This window comes from Acanthochromis polyacanthus, chromosome 5 (genome assembly GCF_021347895.1).
Source record: "Acanthochromis polyacanthus isolate Apoly-LR-REF ecotype Palm Island chromosome 5, KAUST_Apoly_ChrSc, whole genome shotgun sequence".
Lineage (NCBI taxonomy): Eukaryota > Metazoa > Chordata > Actinopteri > Pomacentridae > Acanthochromis > Acanthochromis polyacanthus.
Genome location: NC_067117.1, coordinates 5,705,726 through 5,730,498, shown reverse-complemented (window position 1 = coordinate 5,730,498; position 24,773 = coordinate 5,705,726). Strand labels below are relative to the sequence as shown.

The window sequence follows — 24,773 nt, the reverse complement described above, 5'->3', positions numbered from 1 at the left end:
AGATTTAGGTTTAGGTTAGAGTGAGTTTCCAGGAGATCAGTGTGGTTTAATTTGCATTTAAACACTACAAATACACCTGTTTGAGGGTATGTGTGATCAGGAAATCTAATAAAATCAAAGAATAATTCATAATTTGGATTATTCTGCAGACTTTACAATGCTGTTCACAGATCACAGGTACTTTATTTGTCATTGCACACTTTCATATACAATGAAATTTCAGGCAAGTGTTATGTTAGAAATATCCTTAAAGCTTAGAAAAACTTTGATTTTAAAGAGTCAAAATAAAAATTTAGATGGTATCTTATCATAAACAAGACATATTACTGAAATTAAATACTATCTTGTTTTGGGGAATTTTTCATTAGTTCATTTATTTTTAAAAAATCACATGCAGCACAAACACATATTTAGTGTTCTCCACCATTGTTAACCACTATGTTGTTCATTTTCTTTATTCCACCTAAACACCTCTTTTTAAACATTGTTTTATCATCATCTCAATCTGTTATGCCGATATAACACATTAAATTGAACAGAAAATTGATGTCTTCTGTGGAACATCAAACAAAAATCTACTTAACAATACACCTTCCTGTATTTTAACTTAAAGTATTTCTCCAGTTTGGGGTCAAACCACTACTGATTAGTCCTTTAAAGTGTCACAAGAAACAAAACTATTTAAAAATGCATGATATTATGTTAGACTTTTGCTTACTTGATACTTTTCTTTCACCCCTTAGACCTTTTTTTTTATCTATCTGCTGTGTGTGAAGCCTCTTGTTGCTGCTGACTAGATCAGTCACCAGGTGAGTCACATGGAAGGCATTACAAAACTTTAATATTATGTCACACAGACACACACCAGTGACTTTCATTCAAATCCATCCAAACAGCTGATCATGGGTCAGATCGGCTGCTGGGATTAAAACAGCTGACGGTAGCACGTCTGCATGTGTGACTTAATAAAACTGGACGTTCTTAACGGAACGTTCCACTGGTTTTATGAGTTTCATGACATCAGAACCCCTGAGAATGTGGAATCATGTCAGATTTCAATAAAAACATGGTTTCAGACAGGAGAAACGAGTTTTTAAACACATAAAGCCCAAACGTATTCAGTCATGCCACATTTTGCTGTATAGTCAATTTTTATTTGATTAACTGATTTCTTCTGACTGGAAATGACAGAAACAAGTGACAAAAGATGGAAGGAGAGAAGGTGAGGCGTTTAACCCCAAGAACACCAAACCTACCATCAAGCATGGTGGTGGCGGTATCATGCTCTGGGGCTTTCTAGAAGTGCCTCTGGACTGGTTTCAGACTGTATGTTGGACTGGTTTTGGACTCCGTTGGTTCATGTTTGGTTTCAGTCTTGGTTCTCCTGGTTTTGGATGTGATTTAAAGTTGGTTTAGGATTTATTTTACTCTGGATCTGGTCCTGGATGAGGACTGGTTTAGGACTCTCTTGGGCGGGTCTTGATTTTTTTTTCAGAGCAGTTTTGGTTTGGTTTGGTTCCTATTTTGTACTGGTTTTAAGATTTTCTTTCAGACTGTTTTTATATTGTTTCAAAAATCTGGTTTCACTTTCAGTTTTGGACTGGTTTCAGACTTTATTCTAACTAGTTCTGAACTTTTTTTGGTCTGGTTTAAGTTTGATTTTGGTCCTGGTTTTAAAATTTTAGGACTGGTTTCAGATTGTCTTGCACTATTTTAGGAGTAGTTTGGGTTTGGTTTTGGTCCCGATTTTGTACTGTTTTTTTAAATATTTTTTAGGACTTTTTTTAGACTGTATTCTGACTGGTTCTGAACATTTGTTGGACTGGTTTAGGTTTGATTTTGATCCTGGTTTTAGACCTTTCAAGGACTAGTTTAAGATGGGACTTCTTTTTTTAACCCCAAGAACACCAAACCTACCACCAAGCATGGTGGTGGCAGTATCATGCTCTGTGGAACTGGAGCTTTACACAAAGTAAATGCAACAATGATAGAGGAGGATTACCTCCACATTCTGCAGGAAAACCTAAAACCATCAGCACAAGGTTGATGTTGGACACAGTTGGATGTTTCAAGACAATGATCCCAAACACACATCAGACGTGGTAAAGAAATGGTTCCATCAGGCTGAAATGAAAGTTCTAGACTGGTCTCCCCAAAGTCCTGACTTAAACCCATCAAGATCCTGTGGACTGATGAAGAAACAAGTCTGAGACAGAAAGAATTTAGCTGGACTGAACCAATTCTGTCCAGAGGTATCAAAGACAAATCAGAAGATTAAAATCAGAAGGGCTGAAATGAGGTGAAAATCGCCAAATTTAACCAAATATTCACAAAAAATATGTACCCAGAGCATGATACTGCCACCACCGTGCAGTACTGTTGTATATTTTTGACCCAAGTGAGGCCTTTAACCCCAAGAACACTAAACATACTGTCAAGCATGGAGGTGGCAGTATCATAAATTTATGATAGAACCTAAATTCATGATTGTTTTGTTGTGACAAAGATTCATGTGTATCGTCAAATGTTTTAAAGAAATGTTTTGCATAATCCACTAACATTTAAAGACATACTGAGGCATTATTGTATTGAAGATGTCACTAAAGGCAAGTTGTAGAGATTGGGTTTGCATACTTGGGCAAAATTGGATCTTGTCTGACTTTCAAAGGGTCAAAAATAACAAGTCTCTTTGTTGTATTTAGGATAAGCAGAAATGATGAAGAACCCTAAAAGATTCTTGACACTAAAGCATCTGTTTATATCTTTGAAAAGTCACTATATGTTTTGGTTTGCTTGTCTTTTACCAGTTCTGCTGCCGATCTAGAATCTAGACTAGAGACTGGAGTCAGATTTGTTCCATGTTGATCAATCAATCTGATTTTGATTCCACACTGAAGGTTTGTGTTTCTGCCTGTAGGTGTCAGCAGAGAACTTCTCTATTCTGCATGTTTCTACATTATTGACACAGCAAACATATAAAACAATCCTTTGTGTTTGTGATTAAAGTTTGAGAATGTTGCCAAGAGTCTCTACAAACAGAAACTATGTCAGATATCCACAGTGACTTTCAGCTATCAGCAAATGAAGCTGCTGTTTGAGGAGATAAGAAGCAAGCACAGCTTCCTCCTCATTATATTTATCTCTTCACACTCTCTCTGGCAGTTTACTCAACACTGAAAATAAACTCTAGGAACTCCTCTGCAGTTTAGACGTCTTGCTGTTTGCATATGAGGTGGAATTTGTCACTGAAGTCACAGTTGGATCTGGAAATGAGGAATGAAGTCATTCCTCTTCTCATTCACGTCTTCTTTAACTGAATCCTCTCCTGCTGCTCCTCCTGTTTAGATTCATCTCCACTTCCTTAAACCTCCTCCAATCCCTTTATCCTCCTATTCAGAGATTTCAACAAACATAAAGTTAACGTTAATTGTCTCAGCTTGCAGAGAAAGGCATCCTTTAGTGGAGATCTGCAGCAAATTCGGACAGGATCTGAGGTTTAATCACATTTTCTGGTTCTCCTTTATGCACGTTTTCAGTCCAGTCACAGGATTCACTTTAAACAAGTTGCTGTATTGAGTTGAATGGATAAGAAGCAGAGATTACACTCAGATTACTTTGGGATTAAACTATAAAACTTCCTACAGCTTCTTTAAGAGAGACCTGACAACCATCCTCCTCTTCTTCCTTTTGCCACTTCTTGTATTGTGTTGCTGTTAGTTAAACTGGAAATTAACTAAAATGAATGCTATTTTTGTTCTTATTTGCCAAACTATGACATATTAAGGTCAAGATCTCCCAGTATAACAGTGAGAAACTAACATTATCACTTTTATTGACCTACTGCATAAACGGACATAAATTAGTTCACCTTGTGATACATTTTTAAGATGTAGGATCCAGATGGAAACTGGTTTTATGCAGCTGTTAAAGTTTAACTCCAGGTCCAAGATTATTGCAAGATGTTGGACTTTATTCCTGGCTTTCAGAGAGAGTCAAGTCAAGATGAAGACAGACACACTTCTTTCAGATCCAATGTCTTACTTTTTCTGCAGAGAGAATCAGTGGGACTGTAGTCATCTGGTGACAGAACAAAGTAAACTTGGATTGATGATTTTGTTTGTTTGTTAAATAGAAGTTCAATGAGCCTTGGAGGTCCCCAACACCAAACTGCAAACTGTTTCCACCAAAAGTCCCCCAAACTTTTAGTTCCAGGAAAACAAATGTTCCTTCAGCTCTTCGTCTTCTGTATTTCCACAGTTGTCCAAAGCCTCATGAAAGCTGCACAGAAACGTATGTGGACAACTAAACCGTAGGGTAATACATGATTGATATGACAATGTCCCCAAAGGATTTCCATATGATTTTGGCTGTATACATTATGCTAGGAGAAACAGTACTCCAACAGTCAACAATATTCATCTTTTGTAAAGTACTGTAAACAAAATTTGTGGTTTGAACCACTTTTGCACAACATCCAAGAATCCAACCAGTTCTTCTGTCTGTTCATGAATGACTAAACTTTATGATCATTTACAGTTACAAAAGATGTTTTGTTTTGAAATAACTCACTGAAATATAAGACCCTGGTATCATATGAAAGACATTCTCTTTGAAAGAGCAACACAAGAAATGATGTTCACGTCCAATATGGAGCCTTAATTCTTGGGCTTCAGTTTTATTTTCACTTATTTTAAATTTTTGTTCATCGTTTGGTTGGGTTTCAGAAAATATCATGCTTTGGTCACCATTTTCATAACACCTTATTCAAAGCTTGGTTAAATTCAAACACCAACTTGGTTAGGTTTAGGAAACTAGGTTCTGGTTAAAAATACAACCTTTTCACAACTATTTAGAAGTTTTGCGATTAATTAAATGGCAGTGATATGTGAAATCCAAGTTGAACCAAAATCCAGATCGAAACTCATCCAAGGAACCAACAAATTACTCAATATCTTGTAGACTACGTTTTCCGTTTCTTTTACTTCCTGTCAATACGGTTTTTGTTTGTATGTTTTTAGGGAGAGGCTTAATAACTGCAGTTTGTCACAGAACTATTCATTATCTCCACTAAATCTGCCAACAAAAGCTTGGTTTTTTTTCCATCTGAATGCTTGTGTTTCTCCACCTGTAAGACTTAATTTTAGGTTCTAGATTCATTCCATAGTTAATAACAAAAATACTGCACAAAATACAAAGATGAGACAAAAAAAAAAACTTGAACTATCTCACTGAAGTTATTTAAACTTTACATATCATTTACTCTGCTTGTTAATTTTAGAGCTGCGACAGACTGCAGAACAACAGCTGATGTGTTTGTTTAAGATAAGACAGCAGCAGATAATCAATTCAGGCCTCATCAATAAAGTCTGGAGATAACAGACCAGGAGAGAGCAGCTCCCACTGAAAATACCTCCAGATAACAGAGTCAGTGTTGGAAGACAAGTAGAGCTACAGTCAAATAATCAGAGTTTGGTGGGTGTGCTCAAATCTAAACCATTCTAGCTGTTACATCCAGATTTAGACTTTTTTGTTGTGATATTTATCTAAAGGCAAAGTAAATTCCATTTATCCAAAGAGGAAAACAGTTCAGCAGCACCATAAATCTTTAATAAAGACATACTTGTTTACATTTAGGGACAGAAAGTCACATCAGCTCAGTTTGTGCAAACAGACAGAAGCAGCAAAGTTTAAAACTCTGCGTCTTCTTTCACAAAGAAAAAAAAACAGCTGGTATTCAGTTACGGATGAAAAAAAAACATTCACCGTGAAAAAAAAAAAATCTTATGTACAGTTTCCTTCAGACACATCACAGACAAACAGGCTCACACAGTTTAAACAAGAAGAACTTCTGTCACTGCTAAACCACAAATTATGAGACTGGAATGACAGGATACAAACTGGCAAAATTATAATAATACCATCTTGTGAAAAACTATCACAGGTTGGGTTTGCTTCCTCCAGAATTTTCACAGAAATAAGCTATTTGTTGTCTGTTTTTTTGCATCATACAGCGCTGAATAAACAAACTTCAGCTTCAAATGGAAAGCAGCTATAAATAACTCAGTTTTGTGCAGAGAACACAAGGTCCCCATAAACCATAACTTCAGTTAAGGTCCTCATGGGCAATTTACTAAAGGTCCCCATAAACCACATATTCAGAAAAGCTGCATTTACAAACTCCTGATTTCAAGTTTCCCAACAATATTCAGGCTGAGAATGAATTTAGAAACAGATTTTTTGGAGTCCACAGCTCAGTGTTTCACATAAATCCTTTTTTTTTTCTAAGATCTTTCAGAGGAAGTGGAGCAGAGGAAGCAGCAGGAACAGAAAGCAGCTGGTTGGAATCACGTTGACAGCTGATGAACGATACCAACGAACCTCCTCAGAGTCATCTGGAAGGTAGAGAAAGAGAAAAAAACTGATTTCATCATTTCAAGCAGAACTCAAGCACCATTTTACCAGCTCAACACATTAAAATTCTTATTCTTATTTAGCAGTTAGCACCCCTTATTTTTCAGTATACTATTAAGTGTAAAGTCAGCAGTATTGTGTTTTTTAAAGCCGTTGTCTTGTATTTCCCTTTGCTGTAATGCCACTTTCCTTTTCCTCTACTCTTCTACAACTTAAATCTTAAGAAACTCCAGAAATGTTGAAGGAACCTTGTTTGCTTGTGGGGTTCTGGAGGAATTTGTATTAAGTCAAAGGACTTTTTGGAGTTTCCTTTGGTCGAGTTTTGTGTCCACCTAACGGACATTTTACACTTTGTCTAATTTATTTTATTATTTTATTGTAATTGTGTACATTAAAATATATCAATATGTACATCACATAATCACTTTGGTTCATTATTTGATAAAGGAATAACATGGCCGATAGTATTATTTTGTTTTATTTTAGTTTTTCATCGCTATGGATTAAAAATATACTAAAACAATGATTATAGGTTACAGCTCGTAGGCACTGAAATGTAGAACTTGTTTGAACAATACTAGAGATATCCCCAAATCCCATTTAAAAAGTCATTTTTGGTCATTTGGGCAGATTGGGATCTTGTCTGACTTCCTGCCAACACAGATTTGTGTGCAAATGACTCTTGACATTACTTCCAACGTCCTTATTTGCATAAATGTAAAGAAATATATTCATATTTTGCTTAAGTTTTGGGTATAAAACATAAAAAAAGTCACTATAATGGTAGACAATAAGCCAATTAGTGTGAAGAAGCATCTTGGATCAGAGTTGAAACATCTTCAAGATCCCAAAGGAGAAGTCCAGTTCCATTTTACCGAAGCTCTTAAAAATAAAACTCATAATTCTCACATTAATGACCATTTGGAGCTCAAAATGGTTAAAGAACCCTAACCGGTTCCTTCTCAGCTCTTGTACTTCCACGACTTTACAGGTTTATCTTCTCTTATTGCAACTTTTTAGTCCCTTGTGAGAAACAGTTTGAACTGGGAAATGACCAGGGGAAAACAATATGTAGTATCAAGTTATAAAGGCAGTATCCATTGCAAGGTTATTTCTATGAAATCAGTAAGTAACACGTGATAAATGTTGCTTTATAACACAGTTTAAAATACTTGGTGATTTGCTAATGTCCATATTTGTTTTCAGCTTTGATTATTGGTTGCAAAACTTCCTGTCAAGCTGCATAGAGTCCGTCTGTAACCTGAGAGACAAGACCCAGGGCAAAAAGGCCACAAACATTTGTTTCTGCTGTGAAGTCCACAAAAAAAAACTATATATAGTCAATAAACCAATAAATAAAGGACATGCAGTCAGTAATTCTGGCCTTCAAATGGACAGAAGTCAGCAGAAGAGAACGTTTTATGTGGAAACCATGAATTTAAAGCTTCAAAGGAAGAATGTCTTTTTTTCTCATTTGAATTTTCAAAGCTGGGCTGTCAGCCATTTCAGATGCAAATTACAAGGAAGGAAATGAAGTTTCACGCAAGTTACTGAAACTTATCCTGACATCAAAAAACTGGGGCAAAAACTTGAATAAATATGGCAAAAGTTTTTCACTTTTAGAGGTTATTTTGGAAGACATCTTTTTAGTGGAGACTTCCTAATTAAATGGATTGCTGTGAGACTGTTTGTGCAGGAGTTAAATGTGTTTAAAAGTGTAAATGAGTCGGTGGGGTGGGGTCTATCAAAGGTGCATTCACACTCAGAGGGGCTTCTTTTAGCCTCAAAGATAAAAGGTGTGAACGACTCGGTTTTTGAGTCTTCTGCTGGGCGTCAACACCTTTGTAGGTCTGGTACATTTCCTGTTACCACAAGATGCCTCCAGTATGAACCAGGATCAGAACACACTGGAGGGTTTAAATGGAGGATGATGTCTAGTGTTTGAAAACTGTTTCTTACCACAGTCTTTATGGAAGACGTTGGGGAAACAGCGCAGGACGCCATAACCACAGCGGCAGTAGGAGCAGCCTTTCTGAACCCATTCACCGTGAGGAATCAAACCACAGGTCCTGCAGACAGATGGGATTAAAGGACGCTAATTAAAAACTTTTTGTCATAATGTATATTTAATCTAACTAAAAGGTTAAAAGAACAAGTGCCATAAGTATGTGGACACCTTGGTTTCAGTTTTATATTAATTACAATGAAGAGAAACCTTCAGCTGTCCACATACTTTTGGTCAGGTGGTGTAAGAACCATGTTGATCGGACTAGCATCATTTTAGCAGCTTATATTTATTAATATTTTGGTAGATTAAGTTTGATATTGGAAAAGGGAGTCTACAGAGGGTGATTTTAAGGTAACAGTAAGTTGTATTGATTCCAAAAGTCAAAGTATAATGTCAGTAATTTCTTATTTGACAGTGCTGTGACTCTGAAAAGATAAATCAGGAGTTTTGAAACATAAACTACCAAAATATCACCCTACTGACAAATAAAAAGCCCCGAGTCACTCTAAACAGCATTTTGAGGATAAAACCTGGACTTAATGGTACCTTTGAACCAGACAACCACTTTGGAAAATGAAAGTAACAGCAGATGAGGCAGCAGCTGATGGTTTTCTTGTCTTTACCTGATGCGTTGGTCGTATTCACAGTTCCTGCCGGTAAAAGAAGGAGGACAAGCGCAGAAGGTTCCCAGGATGCAAGTTCCTCCATTTTTACAGCAGTTCCGACTCTGTTCTGAACCTTAAAGAAAAGACATTCTTATCAACTTATTTATTCTGATTCTCTGTCCTAGCATTGTTCTTTTCTTTTTGTGAAGCTTGCAAAAATGACCTAAAACATGAACAGAATTACTCAAACTATGACCCAAGTGTCTTCAAACCTGCCAAAATGACTTAAAATTGGTCTCAAATTTCTATTCTGACAGATAAAATGACAGAAAACTTTAAAAAGTGGAATTACTTTGAGTATCTATTTATAATACCTGTTGAAGATTGTTCAAAATTATGCAATAATTTGTTTAAAATGATTCAAAAACTTCTCAAAGACTGCTCAAGAGGACTTCAAATTTGCCCACAATTACCTTAAAAACATCTCCAAACTTACTCAAAACTTGTCAAAAATTACTTCAAACATAGATTGCTTCAAATTCCTCCAAAATAATTCAAAATTCATCCATGGCAAATCAAAACGACTTCAAACTGGGCCAAAACAACAAACAAAAAACCCCCAAAAATAAACAGTACGTGTCCAAAATGTCTCAAAACATACAAAGATATACTTGAAAGATGTTCTAAATGACTCAAAGCATCAATTCCTGTCAAAATTACATGAAATTTGATGGTAAATAGCTCAAAACCTGTCCAAGACATTCTTAAAACCTGTCACAAACTACTGGAAATGCGTCCAGAATTACTCTTTGTCCAAAATGAGTCAAAACTCATCCAAGACTTCCCAAAATTACATTAAACTTGTCCAAAATGACTAAAAATGTGTCCAAAATGTCTTAAATTTTGTCCAAAACTACTTGAAAAGTGATCCATGGTCTTCAAAATTTGTCCAAGATTACCAAAAATAACCTAAAACATGTCAAATATTACTCAATACTTGTCTAACACATCTAAAACGTGTCTAAGATTCCTCCAAATTTGTCCAAAATGACTCAAAACCCATCAAAGACGACTCAAATTAAATGTGTTCAAATGACTAAAACTGTGTCAAAACTACATGAAGATTCTTTCAAATGTCTTGAAACTTGCAAAGACGACTCAACGTGACTTTAAATTTGTCCAGAAGTAGTCAAAATATCCCCAGATTGTCTCAAAACTGGTCATTAAACGACTTGAAACTTCAGTTTACTTTTGCTACCCTACGTTCTATGTGCTTCTTTAGGGGCTGCTGGGACCTCTGCAGGGTCCTCAGACCTCAGGTTGAGCCTCTGGATCTGTGAGACAAACCAGAGTCTCCATCTGGAAACATTCCTGCAGTTCTTCTGAGAGTCTCAGCAAACGACTGAAAGTAGCAGAAAAACACTAAAACCAAACCGACAGCAAACAGAGACTTCGGGAGTCTTAATATGGCGACAAAAACAGGGAATAAAACACATTTACTGGCGCTTTAATTTTGAAAAAAGATTTTACACACTGGTTTTATAGTTTTTTTTATCCAGTTTCTTGATTTAATAGATAGGTTTCACATGACGTCACACTTCCAGGTCCGCCATATTGTGTGGTCAGTGTTGAAATTGTTGTGGTCAGGAGTCAGCGAGCAAGATAAGTGTTGAACAAGATAAATATAGTGACTGGGGACAAGAATGGTTCACGTCTGTTGTGTCCACGGCTGCCACAACAGGGCTGAAGGCCCAGTTAAACGGAGCTGAGGGTGAACAGACAAGGAAACTCAGCCGGCTGAGGCACCACACTTGGCAGTTAGCATGTTTTTTAACCTGTATTATTAAGAAATTGTCATTTTCACTTTTACTTTGTATTCTATCATTCAATTCGTCTTCCATAAATACACTTTATTGTGGTAAAATAAACTTTTAGTGCATGAAGTGCTTTGAAAACACAATTGAAATCTCGCCAACAGCCAAAGGTCCTACTCAAATTTGATTATTTTATTGAAAAAAAAAAACATTTCGGGAGTTTTAATGTATGCCGAATGAAAGATAACAAATGTATAACTTAGACAATTGTGGAAATTAGGTGTTTTATGTGCTTTGACCTAAAGATCTTTTCAAAATAGCTGCTTCTCAAAGCGAGGATTTGCGTTGCCCCAACAGGACACCATCATTGTTAGTTAAATCGGCGACCTGAATTAATGCTGTTTTCAGACGAATTCTACACCAAACTGTGTTCAAAATCTCGGTTAAAAAATCTGTGTCTGAAGTGCTTCTTCCTCATATTATGAGCGGAAACTTACTCAGATTACTTCACTTCAGGCAGGCTGTTGTGGGTTCCCAGTCCTTCTGTGTAACTTGATAAGGATCGATTCCATCAATTAACTCCAACTTCCTCTGATATCGGTCTTTTGAAGTGCTATCAAGTGTGTCAATATACTTTATCAGCTGAGTGGCAGCCATAGCCAACAAATATTAGGCTAAAAGATAAACTCCAGTCACGGACTCAACAAAGCTGAACACTCAACATGGCGCTGAGCTACTTCCTGACCCCGAAGTGTGACGTCAGTGAAACCTATCTATTATATCTGAATAACTTTAGGCTCCAGTTTTTCAGGAATCATCAAATTTGCTGCATTTTTACAAGATTAATTAAAAAGTGTTTTACTTTCTAATCGTTAAAGCAAACATACATATAAAACATAATAATCCACTTGAAAATTGGCTTAAGAAGTTTTTGTCTGCAGAACATCTCAAGATATTTAGTCTGTTTTCTAACGTAAACCACTTAATTTTTAAATTAGCATTTTTTATTACTGTATTAACTTATTTTTTATCTTTACTGTATTTTCTCACTCGGATACAGTGTAAGTGAGGACTTTAAAGGTTAAATACATGAAATCACAAACTTTTTTTAAAAAATGTAAAATTTAAATGAAGTTTTTGTTTCATTCTTTCAGAAACATGAAGCTCAGCAAACATCACAGAGGTTAAAGCATTTTGTAGCGTCACAAAATCCTGCAAAAACTTGTTTTTTTGTACATTTTTCTTCGTGTAAGATTCATTTATTGAAATAATTCGAGCAATTCAGGTTTTTTCAGTTGTAAAAATTGTGATTTATGTCTAAAAGCTCTTCTGGTTAATACTCAAGTTTCTGTCTGAGCAAAACAAACCGTCAAATTTCTATAATTAAATTAAGTTTTCTCACTTCATTTAACTCTATATTCTTAACCCTTTAAGCTTCAGTCAATTCCAGCCATTTTCAGTACAAAAAAAAAAAAAATCGCTCATATTCTATTTTTAAATAAAAAAATTACAAAAAATACAGGGAATATTGGACGGGCATCACGAGGTGCATTTCCTTGAAAATGACCGATTCGTGGATTTTATACCGACTTCAGGACATGTTTTGGACAAAATAGTTTACTGGCTTGTGTCATCTGGATGTAAAAGGTTGGATTATGGCCGTTTTTTGTGGAATATTTTTTTTCTGTGTGTAATAATGAACCCGGAAATGTGAGTCGCGCTGTGTGCGTTGAAGCCGTGTATAGAGAGCGGATGGATGAATATTTGTTTTTGTCGGACAAATGTGTTTTTCTCACCCGCTGTAGTAATCGCATCTGAAAGTGGTTTATACCGGCGGATTCATGAGAATCTAAGCTTTCCATCGGCGTATAGTGTTTGTATAATCGGGTTTGCAGCCGTCGGACATTCTTGAAATTCCTATGCAAATTAGTAGGTGTACCGCCGGCGGTACACCTACGACGCACTGAAGCGCAAAGGGTTCAATTAAACACTATAAGAACATAAAACAGAAACTAGGAATTAAACTTGTGCTCTCCCGCAAGAAACAGTTTGATATTTACAAGTTAATTCTATAATTTAGTTAAGTTTTAATTTTGCAAAACACTTTTTAAGATAAATGGAGATTTAACTAGAGTTTGCAGATGATGAGATGCTATTTCTATCATTTAGTCGCTGAAGTTTGACAAAATTTTCACCAAAAAAAGGTTTAATTCACAAACAATTCTGGTTAATTTAATAAAATTTCCTCATTTATTCAAAAACAATTCTCTACATGATGACAAATCTATCTGAATGCTAAATTTGTTGTATTTATTTTATTTTTTTGTCTGAAATTTGAGTTTAAAACCTCAGAGTTGTTTTTTTTTTTTATCTCCACCGTGTGAAACTTCCAACGTCTACTGGAGGTAAACTACTGAATTCTCTTCTTCGTTGGTGTTTGGTGAGAACTTACGGCCTGTGAGGCCGACGAAGGGAATGAAGGCGCCTCGGTGTTTTCGCTCGCCGCCTTTTGAAGAATTCACCTGGATGAACCGATTCAACAAGGATTTACCAGACAAAGAAGAAGAAGAAGAAGAAGAAGAAGACACAGACAAAGAAGAAGAAGAAGAAGGAGAAGAAGAAGAAGGAGGAGGAGACACAGATGAAGAAGAAGAAGAAGAAGAAGAAGAGGAGGTCTGGTTTCTGCTGCACTCGTCTCCTTTACAGTCTGTAAAAACAAAAGTCACATTTTAACTCAGAAATTCCAACAAACTGCTTGTATTTTTGCATTTTTTGGACAGATATGTTGATACGAGCCTCAGTTTTAGTGGAAACAGTGATTTCTGGATGTTTGTATTTGACTGAAACCAGTTTTCTTGTTTTTGGTGCAACATGAACACACTCAAAGCTGTCAGTTCTGAATATTTTGCAAATTTAAAAATTCAAAATGTATCTGCATACATATTCCTGTGCAAATATTTCTACACATGAATCTGATCTGTTTATTTCCACATTTAGACTATCTGAACTACTATTTATGCATGTTTTTGGCTTATTTTTCTCCTGATATTCCATAAATATTTATTCATTTTTCCTCTTTCCTTCAGATTTCCCCACTGTGTCATCAATAAAAACATGTTATATCACATAAAAAGGATGATAAAATTGCTGCGATGCGATTTATTCTGCAGTTTATTATGATTTATAGATACATTTTGCGGCACGTTTTGACCATTTTATCTAAAAACTGCAGGCTGAATGTTGCCCAGATGTGAACTTCTAACACAAATCTACAAAACTGAAGCAAAAATACATCATTGTGTGAAAATAAAACTCAAACTTAGCTTCCCTTAAACACCTAAAGCAGTACTACTTTAGATTTCACTCTTTTTTTGTAGCAAAAAACCCCACAACTAATGGTACCTGGTGAACTCACTCCCCATATAATCCAATCTCTCTCTCTCTCTCTCTCATATATATATATATATATATATATATATATATATATAAAATAATACAGAATATATATATAGAACTATGATTATATAATATATAGAATTACATTCAATTGGCATAAGATGTAACAACAGTTTTGAAGTTTCAGATTTTGTATTTAAATATTCAGCTTTCCCAGGACATTTGCATGTTAACAGTATATTATCATTGACTGTCAGTATTTTAATGTTTCATTGAATGTCAGTCTCAATCATTTGGATCTGAGCTATTCAATCTTGCACATTCTGTCAGAAGTTGTCCTGCTGTTATTTCCGTGTAGCGCTGCCACAACTTGAAGTATTTGCCCTGTATCATCCTTGTCAGTTTGTTCATACAAACAGGTTGCATTTGCAGTGACAGTCTGTGCTTCTTTATGCAGCACACTAATCAGTTTATAGAGATTCAAGCTGGGCCCCGATGTGTTTGAGGGAGGGTGTTTGAGTGCTCTATTGTTTGACAAAGCAGCCCTGCAGCCACATTTGCAAATATTCAGATGCTAACTAGCTATCCAGAGTCGTCAGGTTGGTATTGGGGTTTTCTGACCACCTTCTGGGTTTTCCTTATAGCCAAAAAAACCTGGGTTTGCTAGTGTTAACTGAAATGTTAACTGCCAACAGTGACGTGTGTTAACTGGAGTGACATTTATTGAGGATGTAAGTGAGCTAAGGAGCCTTCTACTGTTTAAGATTTAGGCCTTAAGGGGCCCAGCAGTTTACCTCAAATATTTGCCGATTTCGCTTTTTGCATGCCAATGGAAACACAGACGTATTTCAGCTTTCAGTGTAGAAGGATATCATCCATGGATGTCAGCTAGCTATAGGTAAGTAACCGAAGCATATGGGGAGTGAGCCGACCAGTATTCAAAAAAACACAACTAATACTGCAAATGGTGCTGATGATTTCTCTAAGAGTAAAAATGGTCAATAAATATTAAATTTAATGAAGTTTCTCACTGATTTCTACAATCATGCATGAAAATAAGTCAGAAACAAACACCAGAAAGTCTGTTTGCTGAAACAATTCCATCAGAATAAAGACTTAAAGGGATAAAACAGCAAAAACCTCTAAACTTTTACCTCCTGTTTGGGTTCTGCTTGTTTTTTGTGCACTGGAAGCCAAACTCCTACAAATAATCTCCATGTTTGTAGTTTATCACATTATATTTAAATTTTAGCAAATCACTTAAGCTTTAGTTGCACTATTTAAAATAAATGTTGTCTTTGCAGGCTCTAAAAATGAACTGTGACCTTTTCCACATTCATTTCATCGTATATTTTGCTCATTTTAGACATTAAATGTGACTAAAAAAAAGCAGAAAAAGTGGAACCGACCTGAAGCAGGCAGAGTACCAGCAGCCTGCAGACTCAGCAAACACAGCACAATCCTGCAAACAGCCACAAAAACCAGTTAAACATGCAGTTACATCACATAAAATGAATAAAGAAGTCTCAGTTTCTTGGATTAATTTGGTCTACGGACTCACCTGATCAGCTGCTTCCAGCTCATTTTACCAGAGAGGGGAACTTTTAAAATAAAAACTAAAAATTTCAAACAACTCCTGGAGTTTTCTTCACAGTCTTGATAAAAAAAAATAGTAACAGAAAACACAAAATATCCCCAAAACTCTCCAGAAAAAAGTTAAACTCCTTTTGTCTTCCCACCAGCAGCAGTTTAGTGAAATAAAAACGTTCTTCTCTGAGCAGGTACTTGATAAAATCCTCATAAAACCGGTAAATCTTCTCCTCCTCCTCCTCTTCTTCCTTCTCCCGCTGCTGCTCTGCTCTCATTGATCTGAAACTTTCTCCTTCACCTCCAGGTGAGACCCTTTCAGGACGCGGGGCTTCCAGAGGCCACGCCCACTGACGTCACTCTGTCTGTCTTGGAGGAAGTTCAGCTAAAAACAGAAACTGGATGGAAACCCTGTGAAGTTTGGATAAACTGTGCAAAAATAGAAGGTGCAACACTGCTGGATTTATTTTTTCAAATAAAAAGCAAGAAAATATTTCAATCCAGGCGCCTGTAAAGGAGAAGAAAGTCTTTAATTTTTTTTTAAATAAACACTGAATTTAAACAAAAGGGTATATTTCAAGATGAATAAATGGGATTTTCTTTCTCTGTTTAAAGGCTGCAGATCTTGATGTTTTCGGACTATTTTACAGTTCAAAAAAGATTCATTTACCAAGAAATAGCCTGAAAGAAACCTCATGTTAAAAATAAATGGTGCCATATTTCAAGTTTTTAAGTTTTGAAAATGTTCTTTAGCATTAAATCTTTTTTTCTGCTCGATCATCTGTGATTTTCTGACATTTTTTATCATAATCTTTGGATATTTAAGATGGTATCTGTGAAATTCTAGCTTCATTTATCAAGTATTTTCAGAGATATAGTTATTATTTTTTTAAAATACATTTTTTCTCACGTAAATTTTGAATCTGTTTGATCAACAACACCTGAGGAACTATTAAAGATAAAAGCCTGACATTTTCTCTGTTATTTCTCATCATGTCATTGATTTAAAATCTGTAATATTGGACAAGAAGATCAAAAAAATCTCTGATTATGGAGTAGCTGAAATTAAAACAAAAAATGTGTAGGGAGGAGGTCAACAAAGCGTTGGACTGTAACCGTCTGTAATATTGGACGAGTGGTCAGATATAAAAAAAAAATAATTAAAAAGTTCTTTATGGTTCATATTAAAAATCCAGAAGTCAACTCGTGATATTTTCTGAACCACATGTAGCTGCAGGTCACAGGAATACAAAACTAAAGAAACGTACTCAGATTCCTCGAATGATTTCAATAAATGAATGTGACATGAAGAAAAATGTACAAATAAACAAGTTTAAAGAGGATTTTCTCCTTTTTCAAGATGTTTTTTGGTCTATTAGGTTTACTGAGGTGCATTTTCTGTGAAATAATGAGACAAAAAATGTAATTTATTTTGTAAAACAGTTGCTGTTTTTGGATGATTTCATTTATTTAACTTGTATTTAAAGTCAATTCTGGTATAAAGGCCTCATTTACACAGTAGCCGAGTAAGAAATTATAATAAAATAAAGATAAAAATACTAAATAATCATTTAGTACAATAATGAAGACATTAATTTAGAATTAAATAATTTCATTTAGAGAATTTAAACTCAATGACTAAATATCTTGAGATGTTCTGCAGAGAAAATTGAACTTAAGTTATTTTTTTTAGCAGATTTAAATGTATTGTAATATTTGCTTTAACAATTAAAAAAATAAATACATTTAATAAGAAATATTTGCTCATAAAAATGGGAAAAAAGCTTCCTTCCTTTCTTCCTTCCTTCCTTCCTTCCTTCCTTCCTTCTTTCCTTCTTTCCTTTCTTTCTTTCTTTCTTTCTTTCTGTCTTTCTTTCCTTCCTTCCTTCCTTCCTTCCTTCCTTCCTTCCTTTCTTTCTTTCTGTCTTCCTTCCTTCCTTCCTCCCTTCTTTCCTTCCTTCCTTCCTTCCTTCTTTCCTTCTTTCCTTTCTTTCTTTCTTTCTTTCTTTCTCTCTGTCTTCCTTCCTTCCTTCCTTCCTTCCTTCCTTTCTTTCTGTCTTCCTTCCTTCCTTCCTCCCTTCTTTCCTTCCTTCCTTCCTTCCTTCCTTCCTTCCTTCTTTCCTTTCTTTCTTTCTTTCTTTCTGTCTTTCTTTCCTTCCTTCCTTCCTTCCTTTCTTTCTTTCTTTCTTTCTTTCTTTCTTTCTTTCTCTCTGTCTTCCTTCCTTCCTTCCTTCCTCCCTTCTTTCCTTTCTTTCTTTCTTTCTTTCTTTCTTTCTTTCCTTCCTTCCTTCCTTCCTTCCTTCCTTTCTTTCTTTCTTTCCTTCCTTCCTTCCTTCCTCCCTTCTTTCCTTCCTTCCTTCCTTCCTTCCTTCCTTCTTTCCTTTCTTTCTTTCTTTCTTTCTTTCTTTCTTTCTTTCTTTCTTTCTGTCTTTCTTTCCTTCCTTCCTTCCTTCCTTCCTTCCTTTCTTTCTTTCTTTCTTTCTTTCTTTCTTTCTTTCTTTCTTTCTCTCTGTCTTCCTTCCTTCCTTCCTTCCTTCCTTTCTTTCTCTCTGTCTTCCTTCCTTCCTTCCTTCCTTCCTTTCTTTCTTTCTTTCTTTCTTTCTTTCTTTCTTTCTTTCTCTCTGTCTTCCTTCCTTCCTTCCTTCCTTCCTTTCTTTCTTTCTCTCTGTCTTCCTTCCTTCCTTCCTTCCTTCCTTTCTTTCTTTCTTTCTTTCTTTCTTTCTTTCTTTCTTTCTTTCTTTCTTTCTTTCTCTCTGTCTTCCTTCCTTCCTTCCTTCCTTTCTTTCTCTCTGTCTTCCTTCCTTCCTTCCTTTCTTTCTTTCTTTCTTTCTTTCTTTCTTTCTTTCTTTCTCTCTGTCTTCCTTCCTTCCTTCCTTCCTTTCTTTCTTTCTCTCTGTCTTCCTTCCTTCCTTCCTTCCTTCCTTTCTTTCTTTCTTTCTTTCTTTCTTTCTTTCTTTCTTTCTTTCTTTCTTTCTTTCTTTCTTTCTCTCTGTCTTCCTTCCTTCCTTCCTTTCTTTCTTTCTTTCTTTCTTTCTTTCTTTCTTTCTTTCTTCCTTCCTTCCTTCCTTTCTTTCTTTCTTTCTTTCTTTCTTCCTTCCTTCCTTTCTTTCTTTCTTTCTTTCTTTCTTTCTTTCTTTCTTTCTCTCTGTCTTCCTTCCTTCCTTCCTTTCTTTCTCTCTGTCTTCCTTCCTTCCTTTCTTTCTTTCTTTCTTTCTTTCTTTCTTTCTTTTCTTTCTTTCTTTCTTCTTTCTTCCTTCCTTCCTTCCTTCCTTCCTTCCTTCCTTTCTTTCTTCCTTCCTTCCACTTTCTCCCTCCTCCGTCTCCCTCATGTTAATTCACTTCAGTCTCACCTTCTCATGTTAATGAAGCTGCTGCTGACAGGAAACTTCCAGAACAACAACCAGGAACTTCAGCCTTTTCATGCATTTTACAGAAAAACACACTTTCAGCAAACACAAATGCTGGTTTTTATCTACAGTGTTGTAGTTCTATCCTATATTTCTTGCCGTTTGCATTCTCTTTTTGTCATTAAACAGAGAGAATGTTGATCAATCTGATGCTGAATGTGCACGATGAACCTGTAAGTTTCCCATCATCATCTTATCCTATTTTAAATGCAGCATTAGTGTGTTTACTCCATCATGCTCTAAAATATACTTCCTATTTTGTCGTCTGGGCATCATCTGGCTGAAGAAAAAGTTCTGTCTTATCTTATCTTGTCCCCTCCCTCGACCAGAACCTCTCCCCCGACCCGCCACCTCCAGTTAATCTGCCTGGGCTTTGGGGGACAATCAGAAGGTGGAAATGGGTGTTTTTTAATCTGTGCTGCATAACAATGGAGTCTGACCTGCAGGAGGGAGAGGCTGGGTCTGAACACAGCAGCTAAATCTGCATGTCAAAGCTCAGATTCTGCAGGAAGACTCAGAGGGGAAGCAGGTCTGTGATTAAATGAAGACTGAGCTTCTGAATGAGGGCTTTTCTGAAATGCAGCTCCACTGGTTCAGGCCTCTGCTGTAGAGAATAAAAGTGTAAGCAGAGATCTTACAACCTCCACTGATTTATAGATTACTGTTAGATATTTTTCCTCTTGTGATTTTTGAGAAAAAGATGGAATTGTCCTAAAATATTCACTTCCTTAATTCATTAACCCTATAGTGCCCAGTGTAGCTCCGGTGCTATAATCACATATTCATTTGTGACTGGTGGGAGATCTGAAACCAGATACAATGAATCGAATGGATTCAAACAAAAATACTCCAAAGAAATTGTACTACAGTATGTAGAAATGTAAGAAACTGTCCTGGTGCACAGTGGTAGATCTAAAAGGGTTAAATGACAATCTGTCAGTGCAAAGAATGTTTTTTTGAAGTTATAGTTCCAGTTCCTTTTATTTTGAATTCTCTAATCTTTTTTTGATTTTTAATTTCTGTCATTTAACCTTCAATCTTATTCTATCATTTTATAACTTTTCCACTGTGTATAATTCCTGCATCTCTTTCAACACTTCACAAGTCTGAGCTGCAATATTCCATTAACAGAAAGTTGTGTGAAGTGATTCAAAGACGAATGTTTCCACATTTCAGCACCAATAATCATCCAAAAACATCAGTGCATCATCAAGCGCTTCATGCAGAGTTTCTGTGCCAAAATCAACCCTTTATTACTCACATTGCACTACAATTTTAAATCTATTTGGCTACAAAATGAAATTATGCCAAGATAGGATTGATAATATTCACCAATTGTGAATGCAATTAGAGATTTTAAATCTCACAAGACGTTAACAGGAGCTGTTTAGGATTATTTTCTCTGAGTTTATTACGAAAAAGACTATAAAAATCATCTCAAATAATAAAAACAAGCTTAAGTTCAAGTAAATACATACATTAAGTTGTTTAGATATACATTCAAAATCAGTAACTTTCATTAATCACTAACTGATCAAAATTATGATGGATAATAGACACAAAAACATCCAAACCGACATAACTAGCAGAAATAATTGAAGAAGTTCTGCTAATAAATATAGAAAATAAGAAATTAAACAAGAAAGCATGAAGAGCAGATCAATCCGGGTCATGCAGGTCGCACTGTGTCAGCCTAAATGTCACAGAGTCACAGTTTAGTTCGTCGCTTCCAGCTGTTTAGGATTATTTCTTCTGAGTTATTAAAAACCAGCATCTTCAAAAATCAGCAGAATTTATGTGATCATATCCAAAGAGGGAGAGTTTAACATATTTTACTTGTTTAATTTCTTTATTGTCAAACTGAGATTAGTGTGAGTATAACATGGTATGAACGCCCCCTGCTGGGTCTAAAACGCTATTACAGTAAACAGTATAACCTGTATAAATATTTAAAACTGGAAGGATTGATGGATGCAAATAACACTGAAGTGAGATTCTGGATTAGAATGGGAGACAAAAAATATTATTTTCTCTTTAATTCTATCTACGAGTATGTAAAATATTATTATGAACTTTAAATGAGAGAAACAAAAAGAGAAAAGAAAAGACTTGAGAACATTAACCTGGTAGAATGGCTCCATCTGGTGGTGGTTTAATGAAACATTCAACATCAAACTGACTGAAATACATTTAATTGGTACTGTGACATGAAACTACATCTAATATACACACCTTGTGTCAAAATAAAACACAGACCATTTTGTTTGACAAATTTATTTAATAAAAGTTAACATTTCTTCACTTTATGTGTTAAACATTGCAGTAAAGACACATTTCATTTTACTACTACTTTTAGACTTATCCCTGCATCGTCCTTCTCATTTAAACCACCAGAGACAACATTTTCATACTATACACGTTCAGTAGAGTGTCACAAAATCTTCATTTACATCTGTAATATCTTAAAGTGCTTTGCATTTTCAGGCTGTCGATCCTTTGTGCTCATATTTGTTGTTTATAGCTCATGGTTTGGCTAAAGTTTCTTGATATTTTCCAAAAAATTACACAAAACTGTGAGCTAAATTGTCCAGCTTTACTTGGATGGTGATATTTCTCAACTTCAGAAACATGCAATGTGTTTCACTCTAGCAACTAAAGGTAGCTAGCTAACATTAGCATTTTGTAGTGTCTACTACAAAACATAAACACATGACAACATATTCTGACATCAGGACACCTTGTTGTGTGTTAGCAGTTGTTTTTTTAAATATATAAATCAGTCCTATTAGCTTGTTGATTTATTATTTTACACAGTTAATGAAATATTCCTGTAAGTATTCCTGTTTCACCTCATAAAGTTGAACATTTAAACATAAAAAATAAAAAATTTTCACTTGAGATTTGGGGTTTGCTGCTTTTCAGTGCAGGTGTTAAAAATGCTAAACTTCTACGGCTATGTTTCGTTAGCATGAACATTTTTGTACCAACACAATGCTTACTGACTTTAAGAAATAACTCAAAATAACTCACTCCTTCCATCAGTCCCATAAACTGTAGTCACCAAAGCAATTGCAAGCTGGATAAACACGCATTAGGGGCAACAAACAACCCAGCAGATTAGCTTGTTAGCAGTATTGCTAGCTTTGCTACCTCCATCAAACCCCTGTGAAATTGTGTGAATATTTTTCCACTTGTGTTTCATCGCTAGATAGATATTGTACTTATTAATTCTCCTCAAGCTAATGTGTAGCAAAAGTAATTACTACTGTAAATTCAGTAATTGACTTAGCTAGTTCATTATATTATGTTACTGAAGGTAAAAATGAAGTTGCATGTGTCACAGTGTTCTGCTATGTGTTGATTTGGTGCAGAAGTTTTAGTTTGAGGATAGTTCACTTCACATGTTGTATGTTCTTATTGGGCTTGCTAACATTAGCTACAGTTACATCTACATTCAGGAGTCTGCACATTAGTTTAGAGTTGGAGGTTGTAGGATGCTAAAGCTAAGCTAGCTGCTGGATGGTCATTAAGTGTTTGCAGCAGGTTTGTGGCTGATTTTCAGAAAACATTTGACACTGGATTGCCAAAAATGTTGCTGCAAGTTTACAAAAATTGGCTACTGGTGTAAAATGTCCTGTAAGATCTTGGCAATTTTGAGAACTTTGATACTCTTCCATGTTCACCGAAGAGTTGGCACCACAATTTGCCAGTTCACAAGTTGCATGTTCTTAGCCAGCTTGCTAAAGCTGCAACAATGATGTCTACATTCAGGAGTTTGCACATTAGTTTAGAATTGCAGGCTGAAGTATGCTAAAGCTAAGCTAGCTGCTGGAGTTTGCCACTCTTCCATGTTCATCGAAGGGTTGGCACCACAATTTGCTGATACACATGTTGTAAGTTCTTAGCTAGCTTGCTAGCATTAGCCACAGTTACATTCAGGAGTCTGCACGTTAGTTTAGAATTGGAGAATGCCAAACCTAAGCTAGCTGCTAAAAGGTCAGTAAGTCAAGTGTTTGCTGCAAATTAACCACAAACCTGCTGCAAAGACTGGACATTTAATTGACAAAAAGTGTTGGTGCAAGTTCGTCAATGTTGGCTAATGCACTTTAAAACTGTAGGATGCTATAGCTAAGCTAGCTGCTGGAGGGGCAGGCAAAGTGTTTGCAGCAGGTTTGAGTCTGATTTTCAGCAAACATTTGTCATTAGATTGCCAAAAATTTTTACTGCAAGTTCACCAATGTTGGTTACTGGTGGAAAACATCCAGTGAGATTCTGGCATTTCTTCCATGTTCGCCAAAGTTTTGGCACCAAAGTTAGCCAGTAGTGCTAAAGTTCTAGTGACTCGGGTAACAAGTTGACCTTTAATTACAAAGAAGCTGGTTTACGTTGCCAATAAATAGCATTTCTGTCAATAATAAAAGTAAAGTCAGGTGTAAACACAGGTAGACAGTGGATCTGAGTTTGTTTGTTTTTTTTAAAAAATCTACTCACAGTGTAAACAAACTGATGGTAGCTTTTGTATCATGTAAGTAGTATGATACCCTTTGACCTTCCCCAACAATCTGAAGTGTCCTTCTGAACTTCTATTGGAAGATTTCAACTTTCCTCTTCATCATCATCATCTTCTTCATCATCGTCGTCCTCCTCCTCCTCCTCGTCGTCTTCTTCTTCTTCTTCCTCATCCTCTGTCTTGTTCATCTTCCAGCTCAGACGCCACTCGTCCTCCGGCATCCCGTCGTCTTCGTGCTTCAGTCCCGTGGATCTCTGACTTCGGTGTTCGTCAGAGAAACAAACCACTCCGTCTTCATCCACCTTCTTCACACGACAGATCCTCCATGACTCCCTCCAGGCCCTCCACTCCTCCACCTCGTCACCGTCCTCCTCGTCATCCTCGTACACGTCTCCGAGCCGGTGGGGCACGGTGACCTTCCACGCCTGTTTCCAGGAAGCGAAGGATGAGTTCAGTTTGTGGAACTGCAGATGAAGCGGAGCGTCCGGTCTGCGTTTCACTCGTTTTCGGAACTTCTTTACCGTCTTTGGTTCTTCTTCTTCTTCTCGCATGTTTTCTGTCATCTTCTTTGTGTTGTTTTTGTCTTCATCAGTCGCCTCTTTCTCCTCTTCTGCTTCTTCTTCTTCAGCATCCTCTTCCTCCTCGCCACCATTTTTGTCGTCCTTCTTATCATCTTCCTCTTTGTCTTTTGTTTGTATTCCATCATCATCCTCCTCATCTTCATTCTCATCTTCTTCTTCCTCACCATCTTTATCTTTCTTTTGGTCTGTGTCTACTTCTTCCTCTTCTTCATTCTCCTCCTCCTCATCGTCATCTATTTCTTTGTCTTCCTCTTTATGCTCTTCCATTTTTCTTTATCTTCTTCATCATCCACTTTGTCATCTTCTTCTTCTTCCTCCTCATCCACATCTTCATCATCATCATCTTCTTCTTCTTCTTCTTCTTTTTATCTTCAACCTTTTTCTTCTCTTTACTGTCTTCTTCTTTGTCCTTATTGTCTATTTTAGAATCCTCATCCTTATCTTTCTCCTCATC

The 24,773-nt window shown here is 36.1% G+C and overlaps 1 protein-coding gene across 1 annotated transcript; it reads right to left on the bottom strand.

The window, feature by feature from the left end:
* Positions 1 to 6,291: 6,291 nt before the first annotated feature.
* tdgf1 (teratocarcinoma-derived growth factor 1) lies at positions 6,292 to 24,289 on the bottom strand. The gene is made up of 5 exons (XM_051948669.1): positions 23,941 to 24,289; positions 13,291 to 13,545; positions 9,043 to 9,157; positions 8,371 to 8,480; positions 6,292 to 6,392 (listed from the first exon to the last, which is right to left on the bottom strand). The coding sequence occupies exons 1-5, from the start codon at positions 24,287 to 24,289 to the stop codon at positions 6,292 to 6,294; spliced, it is 930 nt and encodes a 309-aa protein (XP_051804629.1).
* Positions 24,290 to 24,773: the final 484 nt, after the last annotated feature.

Coding starts and splice junctions, on each gene's coding strand:
- tdgf1 (XM_051948669.1), bottom strand. CDS start 24,289: ATGCGAGAAGAAGAAGAAGAACCAAAGACGGTAAAGAAGTTCCGAAAA. Junction 13,546..23,940: donor GATGCCGGAGGACGAGTGGC/GTCTGAGCTGGA, acceptor TTGTTTTTACAG/ACTGTAAAGGAGACGAGTGC. Junction 9,158..13,290: donor CTTCGTCGGCCTCACAGGCC/GTAAGTTCTCAC, acceptor CTTTTCTTTAAG/GTTCAGAACAGAGTCGGAAC.